At 32.6% G+C, this 26,092-nt stretch overlaps 2 protein-coding genes across 4 annotated transcripts in view; one reads left to right on the plus strand and one right to left on the minus strand.

The window, feature by feature from the left end:
* LOC123554705 (sushi, von Willebrand factor type A, EGF and pentraxin domain-containing protein 1-like) overlaps nucleotides 1-9,079 on the plus strand; it is a 74,113-nt gene extending 65,034 nt beyond the window's left edge. For both annotated transcript variants that reach the window (XM_053525264.1, XM_053525265.1), the window contains 10 exons: nucleotides 443-676; nucleotides 931-1,107; nucleotides 1,529-1,744; nucleotides 3,489-3,743; nucleotides 4,081-4,260; nucleotides 4,656-4,811; nucleotides 5,937-6,054; nucleotides 6,758-6,856; nucleotides 7,182-7,328; nucleotides 7,653-9,079. In XM_053525264.1, coding sequence (XP_053381239.1) covers nucleotides 443-676; nucleotides 931-1,107; nucleotides 1,529-1,744; nucleotides 3,489-3,743; nucleotides 4,081-4,260; nucleotides 4,656-4,811; nucleotides 5,937-6,054; nucleotides 6,758-6,856; nucleotides 7,182-7,328; nucleotides 7,653-7,776 — 1,706 coding nt within the window. In that variant the 3' untranslated portion in view covers nucleotides 7,777-9,079. The remainder of the gene's footprint in view (nucleotides 1-442; nucleotides 677-930; nucleotides 1,108-1,528; nucleotides 1,745-3,488; nucleotides 3,744-4,080; nucleotides 4,261-4,655; nucleotides 4,812-5,936; nucleotides 6,055-6,757; nucleotides 6,857-7,181; nucleotides 7,329-7,652) is intronic.
* A 6,556-nt stretch (nucleotides 9,080-15,635) lies between these two features.
* Nucleotides 15,636-26,092, minus strand: part of LOC128546131 (uncharacterized) — a 110,398-nt gene continuing 99,941 nt past the window's right edge. The window contains exons 24-25 of one of the 2 annotated variants that reach the window (XM_053525266.1): nucleotides 16,384-16,485; nucleotides 15,636-15,952 (exon numbers count right to left, since the gene is read on the minus strand). In XM_053525266.1, the coding sequence (XP_053381241.1) occupies nucleotides 15,892-15,952; nucleotides 16,384-16,485 (163 nt within the window). In that variant the 3' untranslated portion in view covers nucleotides 15,636-15,891. The remainder of the gene's footprint in view (nucleotides 15,953-16,383; nucleotides 16,486-26,092) is intronic. The other variant, XM_053525267.1, reaches the window with a different exon arrangement.

The raw sequence follows: 26,092 nt of genomic DNA on the forward strand, positions 1-26,092 counted from the left end.
CATTAGTGGGAGGTTAGTGCAAGATGCAGGAGAAGCTCAAACTTCAGAAGCTTTCCTTGTTGTTGAGTGTTCTGCGTGTGAAGCACCCGAACACGGGACTCTTATCCCAATGTCAGGTTTTTTTATTTGAAGGAGCAGGGGCTTCAACTTTCGACCCCTGGTTTTGTAGTCAGAGGAGTTTTTGATAAAGTATTTGTTTGGGTATTTTCAAATAACGGAAGTTGGTCGATGTTCAGTTATTTAAAAATTCGGCGTACAAATAAGACAGAACGTCCAGTTCTTGTAACTGGTCAATCTTTGAGTGCCAATAAGGTTTACATCAACTTATTATTACATCTAAAATTTAGCCTTCAAGGGATGATATTTTATGAAAAACTATTAGATCTAATATCTATCAGAGAATTAAACCTTCAGTTAGTATGAAATATGTTGCATCTTTCAGTTGACAATGGCTGTCAGGATTTGCCGTGTAAAAATGGTGGCTCCTGCTCAGATTCTGTTGGAAGCTTTTCCTGCGCGTGTTTGAGAGGTTATACCGGAAGTTTATGTGAAGTCAATATTAATGATTGTCTTGACAACGCTTGTGACAATAATGCTACATGTATTGATGGAGAGGATACATACACGTGTGTTTGTTCAGAAGGGTTCACTGGACAATTGTGTGAAATACGATACGGTTTGTTGTTAACATTTTCCAGTAATTTAAAACACATATATACTCTGCAATTCAAACAAATGCATCTTCTATGTGCAAATATTTGATACTTTAGTTGTGGTACTTCTTATTATATAAATACAAAGTATTAAGTCTATCTATAGGCTAATGAATTGAATACTGTAAACGTTAAGCATTTTGTCGAAACACCAAGCATATTCACTTTTATACTATGTTTTCATGATTACAATCACGTTAATTTTGCTTGCTGGCAGTGGACGGTGGTTGGACAGAGTGGGAGACAAGTGGTGAATGCTCGGTGACATGTGGGCCAGGGTGGCAGCAGTTATCACGTGTTTGTGAAAATCCTATTCCTATAAATGGAGGGAGAGAATGTGAAGGCAGTAACACGACAGTGGATGTATGCGAAACCAACGTAACCTGTGTAAACGGTAAGGTAAACATTCTTTTCTTCTTTTTTTTGAGAAAGTATAGCGTTTGGATTAACATTTATAAATTTCATTTATCTAGAAATGACGTATACCTCCGACAATTACGACGAATATCTCCTCAATTTACCTCTTGTTTCGTCAAACGATATGTTGAACCCAGTCTGTTTCTATTTCGAAGAATACGCATGGCCGGACATTTACAATTTATTGTCCGCAGTAACTGATATCTTCCAGACTTATTTCAGAGGTTTTTTTTTGGTAATGTCTTCAGTCAGTCTTCACGATAAACATATATCTCTTTATCGAGATTCCTCATGGAATGAAATCCTCTCTTACTTAAAGATTTATAATAGAAACAAGGACGGACATGCGTGTTTTTAACGTTGTTGGTCTGAGTTTTAAACATGTTGATATCCTTTAGAATGTGTGAACGAACCTACACACCTCGAAAATGGAAAAATGAACTGCGAGTGGACAAACAATGAGACACGTGTTTGCAAGCCCACGTGCGATGAAGGTTTCGACTTTGATGGAGACATATTCAACATGTCTGGAATCATTTGTGGACCAGACACTGGTTACACGTGGAACATTAACAACACTGACAACCCGCAGTCTCAAATACCCTCTTGTACACGTAAGTAACTGTAAACAGGTATATTAGGGGCGTTGTGAATTCATTTTTACGTTCACGGGTTCACGTAGCAGTTCCTTCTGGCATACAATCAAAATCCCCTTGATCAAAATCCCCTACACTGAAAACTGACAGGGTGTTACAATATCCCCTTCATGCTTTTGCAGGGGGGTATCATAATCCCCTCTGTGATTTTTACTTATTTCATCAAGTTCAAATACAATTTAAAAGTCTATTGCATAAAGCACGTAAATACAATGCCTTTAGCAAACATGATATAATTTGGAGCACTGATATCTAATCACAGAGGGGATTATGATAACCCTTGCAAATGTGTGAAGGGGATTTTGTAACACCCAGTCATTTTTCAGTGGAGGGGATTTTGATCAAGGGGATTTTGATATACACTCGTTCCTTCTTGATTTCAATAAGCTATATATCATGTTCCAGTTGTTCTAATTAAAACTTTAAGTTTGAAATTTTAAACGTGTAGGTTTACCGGTAGCAAGCTACACCTCGTATTCAAATTGTATTATTAAAACTTAAGTATGAACTTTAAAACGTGTAGGGGAGCGGTGATCTAGCGGATAAGGTGTCGGCCGCCCAGTCCAGGGTTCGTGTGTTCGAGCCTAATGGGGTCACGAACATGACATCTCATATGACTCTAGTATTGGTTTTTCCAGGAAAGGGACTCGAGAGTGATTCCAATAAGCTTGAAGCTTTCATCACAATCGAGCTAAACAGATTAGTATAAACTAAACGTGTATGTTTACCTTTACTAAGCTATACCTTGTATTCAAGTTTACTTGTTAAATGTTAAGTTTGAAATTTGAACCGTGAAGGTTAAGTTGTACTGGTTAAATTAAGTATCGAATTTTAAACACGACATGTAGATTTACATTTACTTGTTAAAACCCCAGTATCGAATTTTGAACATGTAGGTTTACATGTAGCAAGTTATACCTCGTATTCAAATTGTACTTTATTCAAATTGTACTTGTTAAAACTCCAGTATCGAATTTTGAACATATAGGTTTACATGTAGCAAGTTATACCTCGTATTCAAATTGTACTTGTTAAAACTCCAGTATCGAATTTTGAACATGTAGGTTTTCATGTAGCAAGTTATACCTCGTATTCAAATTGTACTTGTTAAAACTCCAGTATCGAATTTTGAACATGTAGGTTTACATGTAGCAAGTTATACCTCGTATTCAAATTGTACTTGTTAAAACTCCAGTATCGAATTTTGAACATGTAGGTTTTCATGTAGCAAGTTATACCTCGTATTCAAATTGTACTTGTTAAAACTCCAGTATCGAATTTTGAACATGTAGGTTTACATGTAGCAAGTTATACCTCGTATTCAAATTGTACTTGTTAAAACTCCAGTATCGAATTTTGAACATGTAAGTTAACCTGTAGCAAGTTATACCTCGTATTCAAATTGTACGTATTAAGACCCATATTTTGCTGACTTTTCATTATGTTATTATATCGTGGTTGTTGCGATGGTGACGGAACGACAAAATCAAGAAAGTGTATTTTAGCGTTCTGTCGTTCCCTGTCATTGAAGCGGCATAAAGACGAGTAAACACAAGTCGTTTTAATTGTTGACCGGCAAGCAATGCTATATATGTGCATATACTAGCCTCATTCAATAAGCATTATCTAACAATAGCCAGGATGACTTGCAACACTGTAAACAAAATGATTCATATATTCAAATATGCTTTTACCTTTGCAGCAAAGCTCCCGGCACTGCGCAACAAACTCAACATATCGGCTGAATACCCAACACTTTCCACATTAACTTCCGACTTGGCCTCTCATGTAAAGACGAAGGTAAATAATAAGATGAAACAGATAACAAGTATAGATAACGGAAGTGTTGCGCTGCAGGATACACATGTCTTCACTTCCGGCCAATCATCGGAGAGAAAACGAAGGGACACAAGCTATGTGATGTTCACGATAGAGTTAACATGTGATATTACTGCCGGTAATTTATGTAATCCTTTATTATCATTAAGTCTTAAATATATGAATTTCGTATACAGATATTTGCTTACTTTTACCTTATTTTCAAGCATGTGGCTAAGGCGCTGGTCAAAGTGAACTTGTTTATTTTCCTCCAATGGGTTTAAATGTTTGTCAGTTTACTGTAACTCTCCATAGGTTCAGAAGTTAATTGTTTTAATAAAATATATTCTTAGAATGACGTGTATGCTTACGCCAGTAAATTATTTAACAAAATGACACCTAAGTCATTCATTTATGAAGACTCTCTTAATCTGTAAGTATACAGACACACAGGAAAAACGTAATTCTACTTGCAGGCATAAACCAGTGCTACGACCTTCTTGCTGAAATTGTGGAAGCTTTAAATACATACATTGCAAACTTAGAATTTACCATACAATATGGTGGCGATGACCATGATGTTGCTGTGAACAGTTCAACTCTGGACGGTGTGTCAGTGTGTGAACCAGGACATGTTTCTGTGTGGCAATACTGTGGTAAGTACACATTTCATAACAACATAAACAGTTCAACTTTGGACGGTGTGTCAGTGTGTGAACCAGGCAATACTGTGGTAAGAACATATTTTTCAACAAGATAAACAGTTCGATTTTAGACAGTTAAAAATGAAACTTTAATCGATATCTAAATCTTATTCCAGGCATGAATTCCAACAGTTTGTCGTATCTAAATTTTGTGATTACCTTTATTGTGTATTTGATTCTATATATAATGCTTATGATTTGTCAAAAAAATCAGACATATTGTTACCTTTTATAGCATACATCACTTGCCAATTGTTACTGTTATTGTGGTGTATTTTTAGTAACAGGTAATTTAATTTAATTAATTAAGCAAGTTACAATACCTACTGTTGATTCTGTATTTATAGTGTCATGTGGAAAAGGAACTTATGCAACCAATGATTACTGTGAACGTTGTCCGCGTGGATACTATCAAGACGAGGAGGCTCAGACATCCTGTAAGCAGTGTCCGGAAGGATGGACCACAGCTGGGCTGATGACAAGGGCCAATGAATATTGCAACAGTGGGTACATTCTTCAGTAAAATGTCCTTGAACAATTGTTTGATAAAATTATTATTTCCATGTGATATATAATATGATATTAATAATTTAAAACTGTCTTTTCTCCCGTTACTTTCCCGGTTGCACACTGGTTTAAATGTAGCATAAATTGGTATATCTTATGGTGGCATGCATTATTTCTGCCGCGAGATAGCTAGGTAGCTATCACGATAATTTAAAGAATTATCGTGATAAAGCGAAGTTTTCTGAAAAGATAATCTCAATAGTCGAAAGTTTTCTGCAAATATTATTGCGAAAATTTACATTATTATCTCGATACTTTCTCGATTCCATCTATTAGCTAGAAAAGGAAATCTTGATATTTCGATTTTTTCTGAAAAATTTCCTGGAAATATTTTTGACCATATTATCTCGATCTTATACGTTTAGTACCCAGAGCTGCCATTTTGATATCTATAAATAGCACCCTACTGAATCGAAGGAACACTGTTGAATTCCGTGTAATTTAACACTGAACTTACAACCGTCATGCAGTAGATACTGTAGCCTGGCCCCAGTAACTGACTGATATCGCCGTGTTCTATTAATAGCTATCTAGCAACTGTGACGTTGCAGTAACGGAATTTTGCGCTTAAAAGTTCTCAGAAACAATAAAAATATCGGGAAAAAATAAATTATTGCGATAATATTTTCAGAAAATTGCACAACTTTCTTGGAAAGTTTAGAATATTATCGTGATAGCTAGCAGTTTCGAGCATTAACGCGAAATTTTGCGCTAAATTATTTTCACAAAATATTATTTATTGCGGATTTTCTTTTTAGATGTAAAAAATAGACAAATTTCCTGAAAGGTTTACATTATTATAGCGATAGCTGCCTAGCTGTCTCGTGGCAAAAAAATATGCTACCATAATATCTTGATTTAGTTTCGAATGCTACCGCCTTGCTCTTTCTACAAGATGGCTAGCACGAGTGGCGTCATGTCCTGCTAGACGCGGACTAGCACCTGTCTCGAACCGTACAGAATACGGCCATCTTACCATATTACTAATGGGTTTTTACTTCAATTTCAATAGATACATTTATTTGGAGTATCCACCTAACATCTTGATGTATGTTTTTCAGTTGCTACCCCAGAGGAAGACAGTTCTGTATTCAACTGGTTCATTACCGGTCTAGCTATTGGTGGTTCTGTTGCAATTTGTCTTATCTTAATGGCCACGATCATGTTCATCTGTAAAAGGTATTTAACACAACTTTTGGTAAATGATCATAAAAAGAGATTATTGTACTGTATAGACTTGTCTGTAAAATAAGAAATGAAATTATATTATCCGCGAAACTGTGTCATCTTTGGTAAAAGGTTAATTTCAGATGCTTTAAGGCTGACCAAACTTTTTCAAAGTGTTTAATCAGATTTTATCAAGTATAAATTTGTTTGAATGTTTAACAAATGATCATTGTCCTAGACTATAGAGGATAAAGTCAAGGTCCTCGTTTCACGAAAACTTAGTTCAATCTGTGATTTTAAAATCGTGCAATTGCTAAAGTTATTGTTATTTAAAATAGATTTTTTCTATAACAAGGTATTTATAGCTAAATTATAGTATGATTAGTAGTACAGTAGTATTTGTCTGTAGTATTTATTTCAGTCACATATTTGCTTAAGTATATTTCCTATTTCTATTCTGTAAAATTCAGAACTGTGTTTTTATCTGTGAAATGGTCATATACGGTTCTGATATAAATGGAAATGTTAACATTGAAGACATATAAAGGGCAAAAACAAGCACTTGAAATAACAGACTTAGCTTTAAGTTTTCGTGAAATTGGGGCCAGGACTAGATTCAAGGCTGATTATTTCGTAATGTATGAAGAAAACGGGTTTGATTTACAAATTTAACAGTTTCTCCTAAAATCTGGGTAAATAGTTTCTTTTCTTTTAGCATGAACTCACGGAAGAACCGGACCAATTGTGGTAGCAATATCGGACATATAGATTCACCGGACAATATGGCTAACGCAAATCGTAGATTTGAGACGAGGTACGTATCACTTAAATTCCAAAACAAGACTTTTTTAACATTATTTTACCAACGTTTAACTTTGCGCATTATGTCTTAACTGCTTAGCAGTTGGTACTGTACTGTGTATTTCACTGTATATCGTGCTGAGTTGAAAAAAGGCACATTAAAACAAAAGCAGAAAACTAGTGTGTTATTCCACTTTTTGCTAAACTTGCAGATATCAGACGAAGGCTTGTCACATAATCCAAGAAAAGCATAGAATCTAAAACATCTATTTCCGTTTTGTTTTTGGTCAACTTGCTGTAAATTAAATGCTGTTTGATTTTATATTTGCTTTTGACAGAAACCTCCCGAATAATCCGAATAGATTGGGGGAAAACTTAGATACTGCAGCTAGAGATAACTGGGACATGCCACCTGCATACAGTGTAATAGCAGCAGCTGGATACCCGAATGTTTCAAAGGGAGCGATGTCAGCAGCACACGACAAGTAGGCACTTCATATACATTACTCGTCGTTTTATAATCAAAATAAATGTAATGCTAAACCTCCTGCCTGTCACATCACCAAGTGTTACGTTCCAGCACTGTTTTCACTTTTTATTACATGTAAAACCAAAAGGAAATTATTCAGATGTCGTCTGATGAAGACATACACGACTTAATGCTAACAGGTTAAATTTGATGCTTTTTCATATTCAGTCAAATAGAAAACGGATACGGAAATACAGGCAGTCAATAAAAGACTCAAAAACTCCTCTCACAATTCTGTCGCCCGTCTAAAATGTAACGTTTTGTATGTTTTTATTTTCAGTCCAGCATATACAGAATGGAGTGGAAATCCTTGGAGAGACACCGACTTTAATACAGAAAAACGCCCATGCTTCAAACCAAGGCATGACTCTCCAGTGCCAGTGAAGACTGATGCATGGTCCTAAGAGGACTGATCACAATAAAGTGAATATTTCAACACAAACTGAAAGATTCAACGGTGATTGTAAAATGATATGATTCACTGCTGAAACCTTTTTACAGTCAAATGATATTGTTTCACTCTGTGATAAAACATTACTTTATGTTTGTTAAATTGTCAAAAATCTGTGATTTAATTTATTTACAGTTTAAAAAAGTTCATTCAGTCGAAAGCCAGATTGCCAGAGTTAATACATGGGCGGATCCAGTAAAAAAGTAGTTTTTATGCAAGAATACGTAACTTCATCACAACAAGCTTGTTAGCTCAACTTTTCGAAGAATATCCCTAGCTATTCTACTCAGGCTGGCGTCGGCGTCGGCGTCGGCGTCGGCGTCACACCTTGTTTACAATTTTGCTTGCAAGTACGGAAAGTTATCATTTAAAGGCATACAGCTTTGAAACTTATTTTTTCTTTTCCTAGGTCAATTACCAACCTCACTGGGTCAAGTCCTATAACTCTTACATGTATTTTGGGCAAATCATGCCCTTTTGGACTTAGAAAATCTTGGTTAAAGTTTTGCATGCAAGTTACGATCTCAAAAACAAATGCAAATATTGCATTGAAGCTTCACACGTTTCTTCAGATTGATAAAACTAAATCATAGCATCATAAATCATAACATCAAGTCCCATAACTCTGACATGTATTTTGCCAAGCTGTGTCTTCTTTTGAAGGTTAAAGTTTGTCATGCAACTTACCATCCCCCAAACTAATGTAGATACTGCATTGAAACTGTATAGATATTTTACTAACATTTAGGGTAATATTCCTGCTTCTGGGACACCAATTCGAATAGTCGAGCATTGGCTCTCTTACGGTCAACACTTGTTTTTATATACAACTAGCAACTTTTTTGAAGTTCAGAATTCAGAATGGGAAATAATTCATAGCTGGGTTTTTGCAATTAGTAATGATTCTTACTTAAAATGGTTGCAAACAAGAATTGTCCGACAAATTTTAGGAACAGATGTTCTACTGTACAAAATGAAGATATCCGAAATAGAAAAATGTTCTTTTTGCAAATTAGAAAAAGAAACATTGCTTCATTTGTTCTTGGATTGTACCAATATACATTCTTTACTTCGATATGTAACTAATATAATTAAACGTTTTGATGTAAAATTTTACGTAGATAAATACCAATATAAGGAGAGGCGTTTCTGTTCGTGAATATGACTGTTTTCATATAGTATTAGTAATTTTATTTTGTTCTATGTGTTGAGGTTTTAGAACATAAACAGAATTACATAAGTATCTCTTCCCTGAATATTGTCATCACTGAATCTACTTTTCTTATGTTTTCGTATTTTACATTTAACTCATTGGTACTTTATTTGTAAGGTTACATGGGATGGTCCCCCGACCCATGTCTAACCATGTGACGGGGAGAATAAACGGGGTTACCCATTGGGGCCTAAAAAATCCCAAAACAATTTTTTTTCTCACAATTCGACTGTGACTTTTAGTAAACTTGAGAACAAACACTACGGTATTCATATCTTTTTCACAGATCATTTTAAAAAATCGTAACTTCGATTAATCGTCAATATAGTAATTTGTTATCTTCTATGTTCCATGTTTGATCCTTTTTCGCAGCGTCGTATGAGTCTAAAACAACAACAACAACATCCTACTAAATAACAAGTCCTGTGGAAGGAGAGCAACGCTTGTTTTTTTTTAAAAAGTCTTGGCATCAAAAACTTGATACGAGAACAATAACAAATTGTTAAATAGAAAAAGAGGCATAATTCTGTAAGAATTTACATTCGAGTTTTAGATAATTAGGGACAAATGAGCGGGCATTTTCCATTTTCTTCTTCTTGACATCATAATTGTTATTGCCTTATATAATACGAACATATTTCTTTGACAAAAAAAAAACTGGCTAAGCAAGGGCAAACATCAAAAAGATTACAACTTACATTGTCTATTTAAGATCATCGCATTTTAAAATCTGATTGAAAAACATTCTTTTTAAATTATTTACAGCCGACTCTCGTTGGCTCAAACTCGAAGGGTCCGTGAAGACCGGTAGTTCAAGCCATCAGTATGGCGGCCATCTTTGTTTATACACAGAGCTCTCGTAAAGTACGTACATGGCGTATATGACATAGCTGGCCTATATTTGAGCTGGAAACATATTATAAATTGTCAGATTTCGTTCCATCTTCAAAGCACATTTGACTTTGTAGCATCTAAAACTATAAACGTTCAAAACAATCAAACAAACATGTACTGTAAACAATACATAAAACGTAAATTTTAACCATTTTCGAAACACAGAAATAACAGATATACGAGAATGAAACAAATACGTGTCCAGATAATAAAATCAGTTTCTTTGGCCCAGCTCCGTTGTCTTAAAAAAGCCAGACCAAAAGATATTTGCATTTCCATATAATATGTTGCTATTTTTATTACTTAAACATCAACTCATGGTCTAGATTAGTTGTCACGGTGACGTCAGTTTTGAACGAAATGTATCAAAACTTTACAATGAAAGGCGTAACATAATAATATTGTTATATATAACATATTAAAACAATTTGTATTGTCAACAATTATTATCCGAAGTCTAATTGGAAGCTATCAAAATTTGGAAAGTCGCCAAGGTAGTATTAGTAAACAAACATAAAATTCAATAAAGCCAATAAATATATCTTTTCTTTCATTCAAGAGTATTTTAATTTAAGGTTGCTACTGAATCATGCCAGATATGTCTGTTCGCCAGAAATAATTACGAGATATTGTTTAAATCCACACAAGCAACCTGTAGTATAAAATAATGTTTCCTTACAAATCAGAACAGATAAACACTGTATATTTGCGCTTTAATAATCTTCTGAGCATTCGTGGATCTCTTACTATTTTTTTCCTACGATGACAAGAATTACCTGTCATTTAAACAATCAAATTGTCATTATGACATGCGAGACTTTATCATGTTGTCGAAAAATAATTTTATTATGGTACTGGACTCGTAATGGCAATCGGCGTTTCTCCACATGCAACGAGAAGTAAGTTTCTGTTATGGCCGAAGGATGCCGAAATCGAATTCGGACGTAATCACACAGAAATTGCCGACTTTCATTACGAAGAACGAAATGGTCGTAAACACAATAAAATGTGTTATATAAAGTGATAAATGTGCGTTTGTTTGTTCAATTTATTTGCAGAAATATGTTTGCTGTAATAAAATTCCGTGTAGTTTTTGATAAAATACAAAAAGGATGAAAGGTTTAAATTAGATTGACACTGGACAGGTGGTGTTACATAAAGCTAATTCCTGCTTTTCCAGAGGCGTTGATTTCTTCATGTGAGGAAGCCATCCAGCTGGTTTACAGAAGGTTGGTGGTTATACCCATGTTCCTGCTCGTGATGAAAAAATGCACGGAAGGGCACCTGGGGTTTTCCTCCATCATCAAAGCTGGAAAGTCGCCATATGACCTGTAACTGTGTCGCTGCGACGTTAAAACCAACAAACAAACTAACCTTAAGGATCATGTAAACACCTTTGAGACCACCCTCGGGTAAATTTTCATTTTGGAAATCATACTTGTCAGACCTGTAACGTATATATACAGAAATGTTCAGAAGGGGTAGAAGTACTTTCTGTAAAGGATACCTTGTGCGGTAACATGTATTTTGTCTTACATGTCCACATTCGATTTTGTAGAATATATTAAACTTTTTTTTCAAATATATTTTTTCTGTAAATTTGTTTCTGTTGTTTGTCTAATATATTTACGTAGGTACTCCGGGAAATGAAAACTGATTAACTGATATATTTTTTTAATATTGCATTTTGGGTCATTTTGACAGCTCTACTTTCACTTTTATTTTGCAACTTTTGTATTTTTTTAAATGCCCATTGTTTGTAACACTTTCAACTCCCGGAGTACCTGGAGAAATATGTTAGACACACAATAATCATAAAAGTAATGACAAAATACTTCTGAAACAGAAGCTTGATATCTTCTACAAAATAGAACATGAACAGTCAAAGTGCATGTGATATAGGACAAAATATGTTGTTCAATAAAATATAACTAGTCTTGAAAGTTTCTTCTACTTTTTATGAACAGTTTGGTATATTGTATATGATAAAGCAAGGTATATGTGGCGGTAAAAACGAAAACAATAATTCACCCGAGGGGTGGTTTCAAAAGACTTGACGCAAACCTTAAGCTGCTTTTTAGCACTGTCTGGTGAAAATTCAAGCACCTTTAATGAAAAAGAAATTATTTCATATTATATACTGACAAGTAGAAAAATTTAATGCTACACCAGTACAAAGAAACAAGGGGGTCATTGATCCTAAAGCACTCACCTTTGTACAAGGCTTCAAGTGTGTTTGTATAACGTAATGGTAAAAGTACACAGTTATGTTTATATAAATATCAAGGCTCTGCCTATTTTTGATTCAGAGAAGAAGATATTCAAAGTTTCTTTTAAATTAACCTACATTATATACATAAACACATTTTTGAACCTAGGGCCATAATTTGAAAAATTACGGTAGACAGTAAACCCCTGATATCACACGCAAAATATTAAGGCTATAGCTGTTATGGATTAAGAGAAAAAGATTTTCAAAGTTTCATATATAATATTATACGTAAGTCTACAGTAAGTACAAGTCACACACAGGAGTGTGGCTATTTTTACCTGAGGGCAATAATTTGAACTATTATGGTAGCGAGTCAAACCCTTATATCACAAGTGATAGAGATCATTTGTGTAAAGTTTCATCAAATCCATTTGATGGCTTTGGTAGAGATGTCGTTTAAAGAAAATGATGCTGAAAAGTGATCACATCAAATCAAACAAACTTTGATACTCACAAATGAACATTCCATTCTTACAGTTACTCAACAAATTATTTCCAGTCAAACTTTTTTCCTTAGATATCTGTACACCAGGAGTTTTTGTATCTATGCTCAAAAAGTGTTCAAACACATCCTTCGTATTTTTCAAATTGTTTACATTTTTCAGTTCTTCCCATTTTTCTTCAAATAGAAGGTTTTCTGAATCACTTGAAAATACTATTTCGAATTTTGTTCTTGTCTTTGCATAATGATATTCCTTGATATTTCCATTACTCAGTCGTTTCCGTTTTTTCACTCCTTTCAAGTTGTGTTCATTCACAGAAGTGTTTGTTATATTTTTCAAACTCATGTTTACTTCTGTTGATTTTCATAACATATACAAGAGGAATTCTGTTTACTTATCAACAGCATATAATATTAATTCCTATTGACCGTTTCGTTATAGATTATGACTCCGGTCTGTAAGTAGCTAATGAAACAAACGCTGGTTCCGAGAAATAATCGTCGATATGAGTTATACTGCGCATTATTCGACGACCTGACATAACATGGAAAATAAGAAATATGAAATATGAAATATCAATTAAAATTAACTTATAGTGATTCGTGTCGGTGCGACGTTAAACCCAACAAAATAAAATAAAATAAATAAATAAATAAATAAATAAATAAATAAATAAATATGAGTTATGTCAGGTGTTATATTTAGGGCTTAAGTTTTAAGAATCTATTATAATTTCAGATCATTTGCTATAGGTACTACGGGACGTAATCGCTGCGTTGAATTGCCACAGTATCGTGAGAAGAAATAAATGACGACATTATACCTTTTTAAGGCTACTTTTATACTAAATTCGTTTTAAACATTCTGACGAATACTGAAAGTTATAATGTAAAAAGTGTTTTGTCATTAATTTGCTTAAAGGATTGGGGCGTAGATGTAAGCGAGTTTTGTTTAAACACACGTTTTCAACTGTTTTCAGGTTATATTAAGATAGTGGACCAGTATTGGTAATGTTTAACAATTGCATTAACTTGATTCAGTCCTGAAGTTAACATATTTTCGCACTGTGATTCATCTTTAAACGACTTTAACCGTGTCGTTGTTGTTTGTTTGTTTTTGTTTTATTTGTTAATTTTGTACGAATTATGTCTTTTTTTCCTCCAGCTGAAACAGAGACAAATTTTAAAGTGATAGCCATTGCGCAAAACAGTCGCAGAGAATTCATTTTACCAAATATTTTTCTAAATGAAACATCAAAGAATTGCGTAACAATTATAAAACACAAAATAAAATTGTCGATAACAATTTTCTGGGGAGCCTCGCGTAAAAGGATTTAATCGGACAGACATTAAGCTCCAACTCTTAAATATTGTGACCTTGTTCTCTGCATTCATTAAGAACCATAGGACAGAAGAAAAACCTACCTACCTACATTTCTTCCAAACTTTGTAAACTAAAGAATAAATGCAAAATCAAGCACTTTTACAAATGTAACTAAGTATTTTCAAAGATGTCTAAACATCACCCTTCAGGTTAAATTCATTTTCAACAGCAAAAAATGGCTAAGCACAAATAAAACATTTCCGCTTTTGTACGACAGATCAATGATTATAAGTCTTGAAAAAAAATGCAGTTTATCTTACATGAAAAAAAGAAATATAAAGAACAAAGTTTGGCCCTAGTTGGGCTTGAACCTACGACCTCCTGAACAAAAATAGTTAAAGTAATCTCATGGTAGGAATTTGATACTCTTCAATACAAAAAAGGAGTATATTATTACAAGTACGTCAATTTTCCTAAACATAAGGGAAGGAACATGACTAGAAAATAATCATTAACGGTTTGGTTTATAGCGGGGCTCGAGCCCAAAATTTTCCTCATACCGACAAGAAAATCGCCCAATCTGATCTATGTTCATACATTCATACATGATGAGTGTGAGTGTGTATGGGGGGCGGGGTGCATATCGAAATATAAATGTTGTGTTTGTTACCTTTATATTTTACCTGATATTATGTCCGTCAATGTTTATTTTCGCTTCGTTAGAAACACATATAAACGGTTATGGCACGCCAATTGTCCAATAATAGCGTGAACCAGGTTCACGGTCGAAAAACTAGAATTAACAATAGATAAACTAGGGTTTTTTGAACGTAAAACCAGGGTTTTCTAATACCTACCCATATTTGCGAGCGAAAACACGCTTGTGAACCTTGATTTCAACTAGGTTTTTCAATTGAACTTTGAATTTCGGCCGTTATTCTAAGTTCACGAGCGTGAGCCTATGTTTACGGGAGTAAACCAGGGTTCCCGATTGTAAACCATAGTTTACGAACGTGAACATTTGTTAACGATCATAGAACTTTGGTTTACCACTGTGAACATGGGTTTACGACTGTAAACATAGGTTCACACTCGTGAACATAGGTAAATGACCAAAAATCATAATTTTGTTCGAGAAACCGAGTTTTTCGAACGTAAACCTAGGTTCACGTTAGTAAACTATGGTTCACGCTCGTAAACCCATGTACATAGTGGTCAACATAGGTTCACATCCGTAAATAATGGTTCTCGGCAATAAAATTTTCCAATAGTCGAAAAACTAGGATTCTCGAATACTTACATAAATTTTCGAGCGAACACACAGGATAACGGGCGTAAACTATTGTTTACTCTTTTGAACCCATGCTTATGTCCGTTAAACTAAGTTTCTTGATTGAACTTTAACTCGGATGCAAAAGTTAATCAAGATGGTTCATCACAACATTACCCAATGCTCGCCTTAGTTTGATATGGAAAACCCATAATATCGGTGACTTTGCAAACATCTTTCCCGCACAGTTTTCATTTAGTGTTTTGTGGTAGCCAGCCTTTCTGTACTTTCAGCACTTTGATTTATCTATAGGTTAAGTATTTTTATTTGTTTAAGTAATACAATTATACCACAAAACAGTAACAACCTGATGAAAAATAAAATATAACATACAATCTAACAATTATCATATGCTCTTCCCTGTTTCAAAAAAGGAAAGCAATATTTATTTACAAAATACAATATATTATTAGGAGATTATAAGAAAATTCTATTTTATTTTTTACACGAAATATTTCGTGCTAAAATATGTCAGTTATGAATTACATGTTGTATATAGGTTTTACAAAATCAATGAATCAAAATGCTATTTTTTCACATTGCTTCCTCGTGACCATGCATCATGTGTTCTTAAGTATGCCTTGAAAGTGAAATTATTTATCACATTCATCACTGCCGAACACCACTTCCGCAAGATCTAACCTTGGTGGCTGACTGTAAACAAATACATATTGAAACACAATAACAAGGATAAATGTCACTGATACATATAAAAATATCAAATTGCACAGATACTGAAAACCTTCTTTGCACAACTTTCTGTTTTTTTTTGTTTTTTTTTTTTTGGATATTTTTACCATTTGATGTTTTTAGCTTATCCTTACTCGGACGAAACATGTTAGTTTTAAAGTAAAGTATACATCTGGAAGTTCTTCGCCTTATCTATTATTTAGCTTATCCTTACCAAATATATAAAACCGTTGATTATTACGAATGTCTTATGTTTGATAACTCATATATCATATATTGTATATTCAACAAAAGTAAAAGTATTACTGGTTCCTGGTGATGTGACAGATTGAAACATTAAGATAAAGTATTTTAATGTCGAGATATCACGACAATATATGGTCGACTTAAGTTACCTCTGGTTACTTTCTTCATGAGTAGTTTTGTTTGGACCGCTTGCTAATTCAGTCTCTTCTTGAGAAGTTACATTTTTGTCAGGAGAAGTTTCGTTCTTGAGGCTATATACCAATAAAAGAAATTGTTCTTTGTTTCATATAAAATTCAGCTATTTCAGAATAATTTTGTTACAGTTTCTAGATTTTCACTCCGTCGTAGACCTATGTTCCACAAGATATCCATACATTTGCTTCAAGAAAACGGAAAGAAAAAGGGGTGTTAAATAGTATGCAGTGAAATGCAAGTCAACTGAAGTCAGGTACCCTCATATTACCGCATTTCAGAAAGCGGTCCGCAGAATAAACACCCTTCTTTCGTTTTCAAGTAAACAAATCGAAAACATGCGAATATTAGCATGAGAAGTGTCCTATTTTATGTAAAATTCATTCCACGAGTGAAATAATGCCCATTTGGCCCCCGATTTACGCGCAAATGCGCGAAAAATGGAAAAAAATAGGATCTATTTATTAGGGACTTCTTTCGACACACCACGGAAGCACAATTTTGACCGAATTACTGCATTATGACATTGACAGGAGAAGTTTCATTCTGGTGGTTACTACTTATGTTTCCAGCAGATTCAGCCTGAGATCTTGAAATCATTGAAGCTTTTAATGGAACCCCAAGACATCTTGGTGATATTCTAAATATGAACAACCTATATTTACAGAAATTGTGAAACATACTTACCCAAAAGAGTTACCGCTTAACAAGGCTAACACTTCAGATTTAGAAGCGTCATTTTTGGATTTGAATTTAAAGATTGTGAATAATAATCTAGAAACGAAAATATATGATAAAAGGGACGATTTGAAATTTGAAATTGTCAACTTCCCCCACCTTGATGGAGATGTCCCACGGGAAACATCATACGGTGTCTATATTTCACAACTTATTCGTTTTGCAAGAGCTTGCTTAAAGATGGAAGATTTTAATGATAGAATTTTTCATATCACCAAGCAATTATTGCAACAGGGTTACCGTTACCATAAGCTACCGAAATCTTTCAGTACTACAGATCGTCGAAACTTAGAAAAATTACAATACTAGCCAAAAAAAAAAAAAAAAAAAAAAAAAAAAAAAAAAAAAAAAAACACTTTTAAAACTTGAACTTACACACCCGGAATAATATGGAGATGTAGTTTATAAAATTCGGAAAATTAAATATAGTGCTTATTTTAATCAAATATTTTTAAAATGTGTTAAAAAGTTTATCAGAATAGGATACGATGCGAAAATCGTGAAACACAGTGCATGTTTAGTAACTGACCCCAATGCAGATAATCGCTACGCTTTTCTATTTGATAGTGAGATGACTAATAAAGTGTAGGACTCCATGATGCTTTTCTCCTAAATCCTACATACAACGGACGGAGGGAGTTGAATTTTGTCTTGCAGCTTTCTTAGTCGTGCCCTTAAAGGCTCTTGGTGCTCTGACTTCGGACAAGTTGTTGCGTACATTGGTGTAATTATAACTTCGATTTATCTTAATTTTATGTTTTACTTAATCAAACTGGTATTCTTGCGCTAATGTTAGAGCCTTTCTAAGCGGCGATTTTATTGTCATTGTGTTGTCTAACTTGTTGATAATAGGATAAGTGCGAGGTTGGCATGCCCGGTTACTAGCCGTTCCAAGGCAGTGCCCCTATTTTCAACTGGTTTTCTGTCTGTCTTGTGTTGTCTGTTGCGTATGTTATCTCGTTTGTTGTATGCGTTTTCCCCCTCCTCCTTTCCCCTTGCATTTGCGCTCCTTTTAGGATCCCGTTCCCAGACCTGAGTAGTTAGAAGATTAAGGCGATCAAACCAGTATGACCTCACTTGACCCCTTGCCCGATTCTATAAGTGCACATTGGCCTTAACCTAAACTTAAAATACTAACTTGGTATCCTTGATACCGGTACCCCGAAAATCTTTGGTTAATCCAAACGAAAACCTCCGGTTTAACCAAATGAAGAAAATATTTGAGCCATGCCATGAGAAAACCAACATAGTGGGTGTGCGACCAGCACGGATCCAGACCAGCCTGCGCATCCGCGCAGTCTGGTCAGGATCCATGCTGTTCGCTAACAGTTTCTCCAATTCCAGTAGGCTTTAAAAGCGAACAGCATGGAGCCTGACCAGACTGCGCGGATGCGCAGGCTGGTCTGGATCCATGCTGGTCGCAAACCCACTATGTTGGTTTTCTCATGGCACGGCTCATTTAAAAATGAAAAAACCCGGAAGGCAATTTTACACTCATACTGAAAACAATTTAAGATAGTTTTGTCCTTATTAATTAAAATAATTTATAATTGTTTGTTCATTTTGTTTTACATTATTAACTTTTAGTATTTTATACAGTAAATCATACAACGGTACTTTGTCTTGTAACATTTTAATGAAAAATAAACAATAGTAACCGCACAATACACTTATTTTGTCTTGATATTGTATATTATTGTATTTTACATTCGGGATGTCATTAATTACTTCTTTTGGTGGAGGAAGTCCAAATGGATCAAAGTACAAAGTATTAAAGTAACAAACCCAATGTGTTCCAGTTCCAACAGAGTCATCTAAATTTATTAATTCCACATTCATTATTTAACGCCTTGGTCCACTTTGTTTTTGTGAATTATTTCTACTAAATACATCCCTAATGTTTTTAATACCGAGTTGTTTAACCCATTGTTCAATTTCAAAGTTAGAAATTGGTTTGTTTATAAATTTTATTTTTTTTTTACTATAGGAATTCGGCTGTAAGGTCTTTTTGAGAGTTTGTATTTGAATTTGAATTTGTATACCTTTACCACTTAACAAAGATGTAATCAAAGGTATTCCTAGACTAGCAGCCAATATGCCTAAGAATCCACCATCTTGTTTCTGTTTTTGTGTTAATTTAATTACTCCAGATCCCCTTAATTGTTTTCTTTGTTTAGGAGTAATATATGGTGTTATCATATTTCTCTTATCATTAGCTACCGAAATCATACCATTTCCAAGTATTTTACTAACACCAGTACTTGCAAGTCCTGACAAAGCGCCGATGCTTAGAGGAGCCAATATTTTTGGAGCTATTTTTGCTGCCATTGGAAGAATTGTTTTTCCTAACAAACCAGCCAAAGCTCCAAAACATCCGCCATTTTGACCTTGACTGGACATTTGTTTTTTTGAAATTGTAATTTCTAATCCCTTATTGCTTTTTTTTTTTTTTTTTTTTGAGACCCAAATGGTAACCCCTTTTATTATCCCCGTAAACTGGTATAATAGGGGTCGGAGAGCCATCCACCTATTAACCTTACAATATATATGGTTACAATATACAATATGAAATTATGAAATTATGAAATAATACAATACAACAATATATATTTTGAACCTTACAGTATGTATGTATACTATGAGATTATATAGTTCAACAATGTATATTTCTAAACTCCAGCAAATACAAGTACATACACAGTAAATGCATAAATGCATAATTATATGATATATATGATACACATGATATTTACTTGATATTAAAACAAAACCATACATATTGGACTTTCTCAGATAATTCTCAGATAAAATGGATTTTTTTGTATGGAGGTGGCCCTCAGATGGACCTCAAATTTTTTTTTACTGAAAAAGAAATGACAAGAAAAGCTGCTGACCCCCCCCCTCAAAAAAAGGGGGGGGGGGGGGGGGGAGATAAAAAAAAAATAAAAAAAGGGGGTACCTTTCCCTGATATCGTCAAATATAAACCCTTTATTTTACATTAGGTGTGGGTAATTTGAAAAGTAGCAAATGTAAGTATTTTTATACAAATCTGTCAATCTACGTATTAAGGTTTGGTCATATATTAAGTTTTTGAACCAGTTTTGACCCGTTTTTATCAAATTTTTGATACTCTTTGTTAAGTTTAGCTATATATTTCAGTGTAATGAATTTTTGTTTTAAATATTGAATAAACAATGGAATATTTAGACACTGTACACAATTTTCTTTAAACTTCGACTTATAAATGTAATATTTAAGTAGCAAAGATATAAAATTTCCTTTATAGTTATCTTTAGCATATGAGAAAAGAAATTGCTTTTCTTGTATATTCAAAACTATTTCATATTCATTTTTTATCCAGTTTTTCACTTCTGTTAAATAATTTTGGACATATGGACATAGATTGAATAAATGTTCAATCGTTTCTCTCTGATTTTTACAGTAGGAACATATATTACTGTCGCTTTTTTTAATGACATATAAAAACGTGTTTGTAACAAGTATGTGTTGATTTATTTTAAACTGAAAATCTTTTAGCTTTACTTCTTTTATTGTCTGTAGATTTCTACAGTATTCCTTAAACTCTGACTCGGTAATGCCCATTGTTTGTATCCATTTATTTGGTACCATTATACTTTTCGTATCAACAAATGTATCATAAAAAATACGACTCCCTTTCCTTTCTTCAATCAACTTTTTTAGATAAGGGTTTAAATATATATTGTTTTTATACTGAATTATATCATTTGCGTTTTGCCTTATTTTGTTTTTCCAGTCTATGGGTATGTTTGAAATAATGCGATGTAAATCTAAAAAGGTTCCATTTATTGTGTAATTATTTTTCAGACTTTCTAAATTCAAAAACATTCCCTCATTATCAAGTAAATCTATTACATATACGATATTATTACGATACCAATTCTCTATGTATTCCGTTTTATTTCTGAAATGGTGGTTATACCATAAAGGTGAGTACAGAATGTCTTCTAAGTTGCTGATTTCACACCGTTCAATAAATTTACCCCAGCTATTAAGAACATTTCGCCAAAAAGGATTTTATATTTCCATAGCGAGTATTTTTGAATATTGCGATCCTAAAGAAATAGTCTTATCAAATGAAAATGTCAAAAGAGAGTTCCATGTATCACAGTTAAAAATAGCTAATCTTCTTATCCAGCTGATTTTAAGGCTTATAATAAAAGCTTTGAAGTGTACCATTCTCAGTCCTCCGGATTCTATATTTTTGACTGCGTTTACTCTTTTTATTTTATCTGGTCCGTTATTCCATAAAAAGTTATCCCTTATTGCTTTTAACAGACTTTTCAATTTGATTAATTTGTGTTTTTGTTAAAAGTAAAGGGAAGTTTCCACGTAATTGTTCATGTTTTAATCTAAAAGTATGTGGAATTTTATTATTATAAGCTTGTGCTAAAAAATTTTTCTGTCCATCTGTAAGGTTAACTTTATATTCAATATAATTTGATGTCATTACATTTTTAAAATTTATTTTATTTAAACAATAAGAAGTTCATTTCCAATAGTATTTATTTCAACTGTTTCTTCATACAATACAATTGCGTAAGCACGAAAATTAGCTGCTGGTGGAATATTTAATTTAGCTGTTAATGTAATATGCTTAGGATCTTCTGTTATTACTTCCTTTTTATATTCCAAGTTAAACTGAACAAATCCAAATAAATCATAAAAGTTTAATCTATTTAGCAGACATCCAGTAGTCTTATTATTTTGTTTATAATAATAATTAATTACATCATCATATATTCTTGATATACTTGTGTATTCTGTTTCTGGATAAAAACACCATTACCAACTTCAAGACGACAGGAGCTCAAAGTGCAATTATTATTTGCTGCATTAATTTTAAATGTATCTAATAAATGTGGATTATGTTCTTGTGAATTACTTTTGTCAGGTCGTTGTAAATAAACAAATACATGTTGTGGTTTTGTTATACCAGCTGTTATTCTAAAGGTTATATTATTTTGTTGTGTATCTGTCGACTGTGTCACCATTTCCCGAAGATATGACCATCTTGATTTTGTAAATCTTTCAGTAACTAGATTAAGTCCAAATTTATTGAAAATTAAACGCGGAACCCATAGAATTAATTTTGTTACAATAACTCTACCAGCATCAGCAGCATTAGCTCTAAAAATTTATTCATCATCATCCGTCAGCTGCAGTGTTATTTGAATTTGACTTGGAGGTAAAATATTAGTTTCTAAACCCTGAAAAAATGAATAGTTATTTAACGGAATCTTAGCATTTACCGCATTACCACCTTGGATTAATAACTTCCTTGTAGCAAAACCTTTATTATATCCAGCTTGATCATCCCTACTCTCAGCAACAGCAGAAGTATCTAAAGAGATAAATTCATTTGTTCCAGTTGATTCTGCATAATCATTAGATAGTTCAACTAAATATTTTACATTTATTACTTTGTATAAATTATTACAATCATATACAATTTTTCCATTTTGTTTAACTACTAACTGGTCAATTAATGAAGCTGCATTATTAATTAAAGCAATTTGATCTCCATCAGCATAATTATTACCATTAGCAAGCTTATTTACTTTTAAACTTACTTCAAAATAACCATTAAACCAATCAAAATATGAACTTTTATAATTAATTGTAAAGTGATATCCGTTTTTTTGTTGCTTAACATTATTTCCTAAGACAGATATTAAGGCTGTATCTAATTGAATAGAAGTTAGTTCGTACCTTTCACAATATTGTTTTGTTCTTATATTTATTCACATATTAATATCCTCCTCATTATTTTTAATGTTATTCTTTTCTTGTAATTCCTTAGCAGTTAAATTACCAACTGCCGGAGCAGGTTTCATTTTAAATTTTTCAACAATTTTATTAGCAGCTAAATTTCCAACTTCCGTTCCAACCTTTTTTGTTCCACTTTCTAGCGCTGCTTTTCCTACAGTTTCCAGAGCTTTTTTTCCAGTTGTGCTAATTGAAGATGCAATTCCACTTGAAAACAATTTCGTTAAAGTGTCAAAGATACCTGTACCATGTATATTTTTTTTTTCTCACGTTTGAGTATCAACATAAATAAATATTCCTTTATTTTTGTCATAAACTTTCTTGTACATTATATAAAACTAAAATTTATAATTTCATAATTAATTAATTTCTTTTAATATTAGTGTAAAACTTGTTTCAACCCCATTAAAATTAATTATTCTACCAAATATGTCTGTAATATATATTCTTATTGAATTTATAATATTTTTATTAATTTCAGAATATCCAACTCTGTGTGGTTCTTTTGTAAATGGATAAGCTCTTGTTAAATCTGCAGTACTTAAAGCATAGATAATATCACTAAAATTACCATCAACAAGTGAATTATCAATAAGATCACAATGAATGTAAATTGTATCCACAGAGTTAGTTATATTTGGTGTTGTAGTTCCCCATTCAGTATTTCTCAATGCTTTTTTCTCAAATCCAAGCAATGTATGAAAATTTGACATTCTTAAATCCAATATGAAATTATCATGAATTGAAATCAAAACCTTAAAACTACTTAAATCAAATTCCAAACTTATTGAAGCAATGTTTGATTTATCAAATTCATAATCACCATTGGTCATTAAGGTTTCTTTGATATAATTATTAATGTCTGTATAACTGTAAGAACCATTTTGAAATATAATATCTTTCCATTCTTTACCATTATTATAACGAATTCTTGTATTATCATATTCGTCACTAACATTATGCCAAGAGTAGGTCATAGTGTTAATACTATCCAAACCAACAACATAAGTTTTATTTTTATCTAAAATTAAAGAACGACTAAATCTGATTGTAAAATCACTTGGAGTATTTTTATTATCATCTTTCACTGTTCCTGAACTTAATACTATTTTTTGTTCCATTTATATATTCAAGAAAAATATTTTTTATATAACATTTCATGTTGTTCTGGTAACAATTTATTCATTTTTAATAATTGGTCTACTACCCTAATACCTTCATTTCTTAGTTCTTCATTATTATTTCCAGCATCAATCGAACCACAAATTAACTCCAAGTCATTAACCAATTCTTCTGGATTACATGGACAAACGTCATAGCCCTGTCCCCTAATTACTTTTTTAAATTTCATAGATCTTTTATTGATAGGTAATCCTGAATTTTCTGTTAATTCTTTAAATATTTTTTCTAGAATGGATCGAATGTTTTTTATTATTATATCTTTTATTAATCAAATCAATCAAATCATTATCTACTTTAGTGTTAATTACTTCTTTTCCAGTTTAGCAATTAATTTATTTTGACCATAAAGTTTATTTAAGTTAATAATTAAATTTCCATATTGACCATTTGGTGAAACTTTATATGGGTTATGATATCTTATTCCTTTTCCCATATATTTTCCTTGGTTAAGAATATTATAGATCGTTTTTCTATATTTTTTTTAAATTATTCGACTTAGCTATAATTGCTTCCTGTTGCTTTAGATCGAGATCTGTGGGGTTTTCTTTCTAGTTATTGCACCAGAGTCATTACCCAATTTTTTTTTATATCCTTTGATGCTCTTTTTATGACCTTCTTTACTTCTTCTCTAGTCATTTTTTCATCTGGTTCTTTAGATTTGCTGTGAAAAAAAATCAAACACTTCTTGTGGTGTATTATATTTTTTTGTATCTAAAAGTTCTAAATCAATGTCTTTATTAAGATCAACTGTAAATTAATTTGGTCTTGCTCCCAATTCTTCTGATTTTTCAGTTGTATCATCAGTTGTTTCAGTTATTCCTATCTTTTCTCTTCCATAATCTTCTAATATCTTAAGTTCATCTTCAAATCTCTTACGTTCATCTTCTCTTCTCTTAAGTTTATCTTCAGAAACCTCAACAGGTTCATCTGGTTTATTTCCCCAATCTATTGGTGTATAGGAAGTTGGTTTTAAAGCTTGTTTTTTTTTTATTTCTCTTCCATAATCTTTCAGTACTTCTTTAATTTCTTCTTCGGTAGGTTCTTTGTTTATTTCCCTGTATTTTTTATATTCCCTCGCCAGTTCTTCAGGAGACCATGTAATTGGTGGTGGTTCTTGGAATAGCTGTGGTAAACCCTAGTATGTTTATATGTCTTTCATTTCATCACCTAGTAATGCTAATTGCTCCTTAATTCCAGGTATTGCTTTTAACTTACTTGATAATTGTTCTTTTTGACTTTCTATTTCTTCAGTAATTGGCTTATAAATTTCATTATACATATCCCGATTTGTAGCTTTTTAATTTTTTTTTCTCATTATTTCTTCTCTAAGAGCTCTCATCTTTTGCCCGACTAAGTTTTTTCTTATTCTCATTTCATTAAGTTTTGATAGCATTTATATAATAATGTAAGATATTGTAAGATAATGTAAGATAATGTAATATTATTATATAATGGAAATTCCAAATTATGATACAAAAAGCGATAAATCTAATAACTTTAAACAACATCATTCTTTTATGCCAGATTCATGTTTTAGAATGTTAATATGTGGATCTTCTGGATCGGGAAAAACAAATACACTAATGCATTTGATACGAAAACCACTTATATATTATGATAAATTATACATATATGCTAAAAACCTAGAACAATCTAAATATCAGGATTTAATTAAACTCTTAAATGAAATTGCAGAAAAAAATAAAATAGATCCAAATGAAATACTTGAATATTCGGCTGATCCCAGCCAAATTGAACCCTGTGAGAATCTTGAATCAGAAAAACAAAAAGTAGTAATATTTGATGATTTTGTATGTGAAGATAAAAAGGTTCAGAATGAAATAACAAAAAATTCTTTATTCAAGGACGTCACAAAAACTGTTGTGTTATTTATTTAAGTCAGTCTTACTATAAAGCACCAAAAGATATCCGTATTA

The sequence above is a fragment of the Mercenaria mercenaria genome, chromosome 15 (genome assembly GCF_021730395.1).
Source record: "Mercenaria mercenaria strain notata chromosome 15, MADL_Memer_1, whole genome shotgun sequence".
In the NCBI taxonomy this organism is placed as follows: Eukaryota; Metazoa; Mollusca; class Bivalvia; order Venerida; family Veneridae; genus Mercenaria; species Mercenaria mercenaria.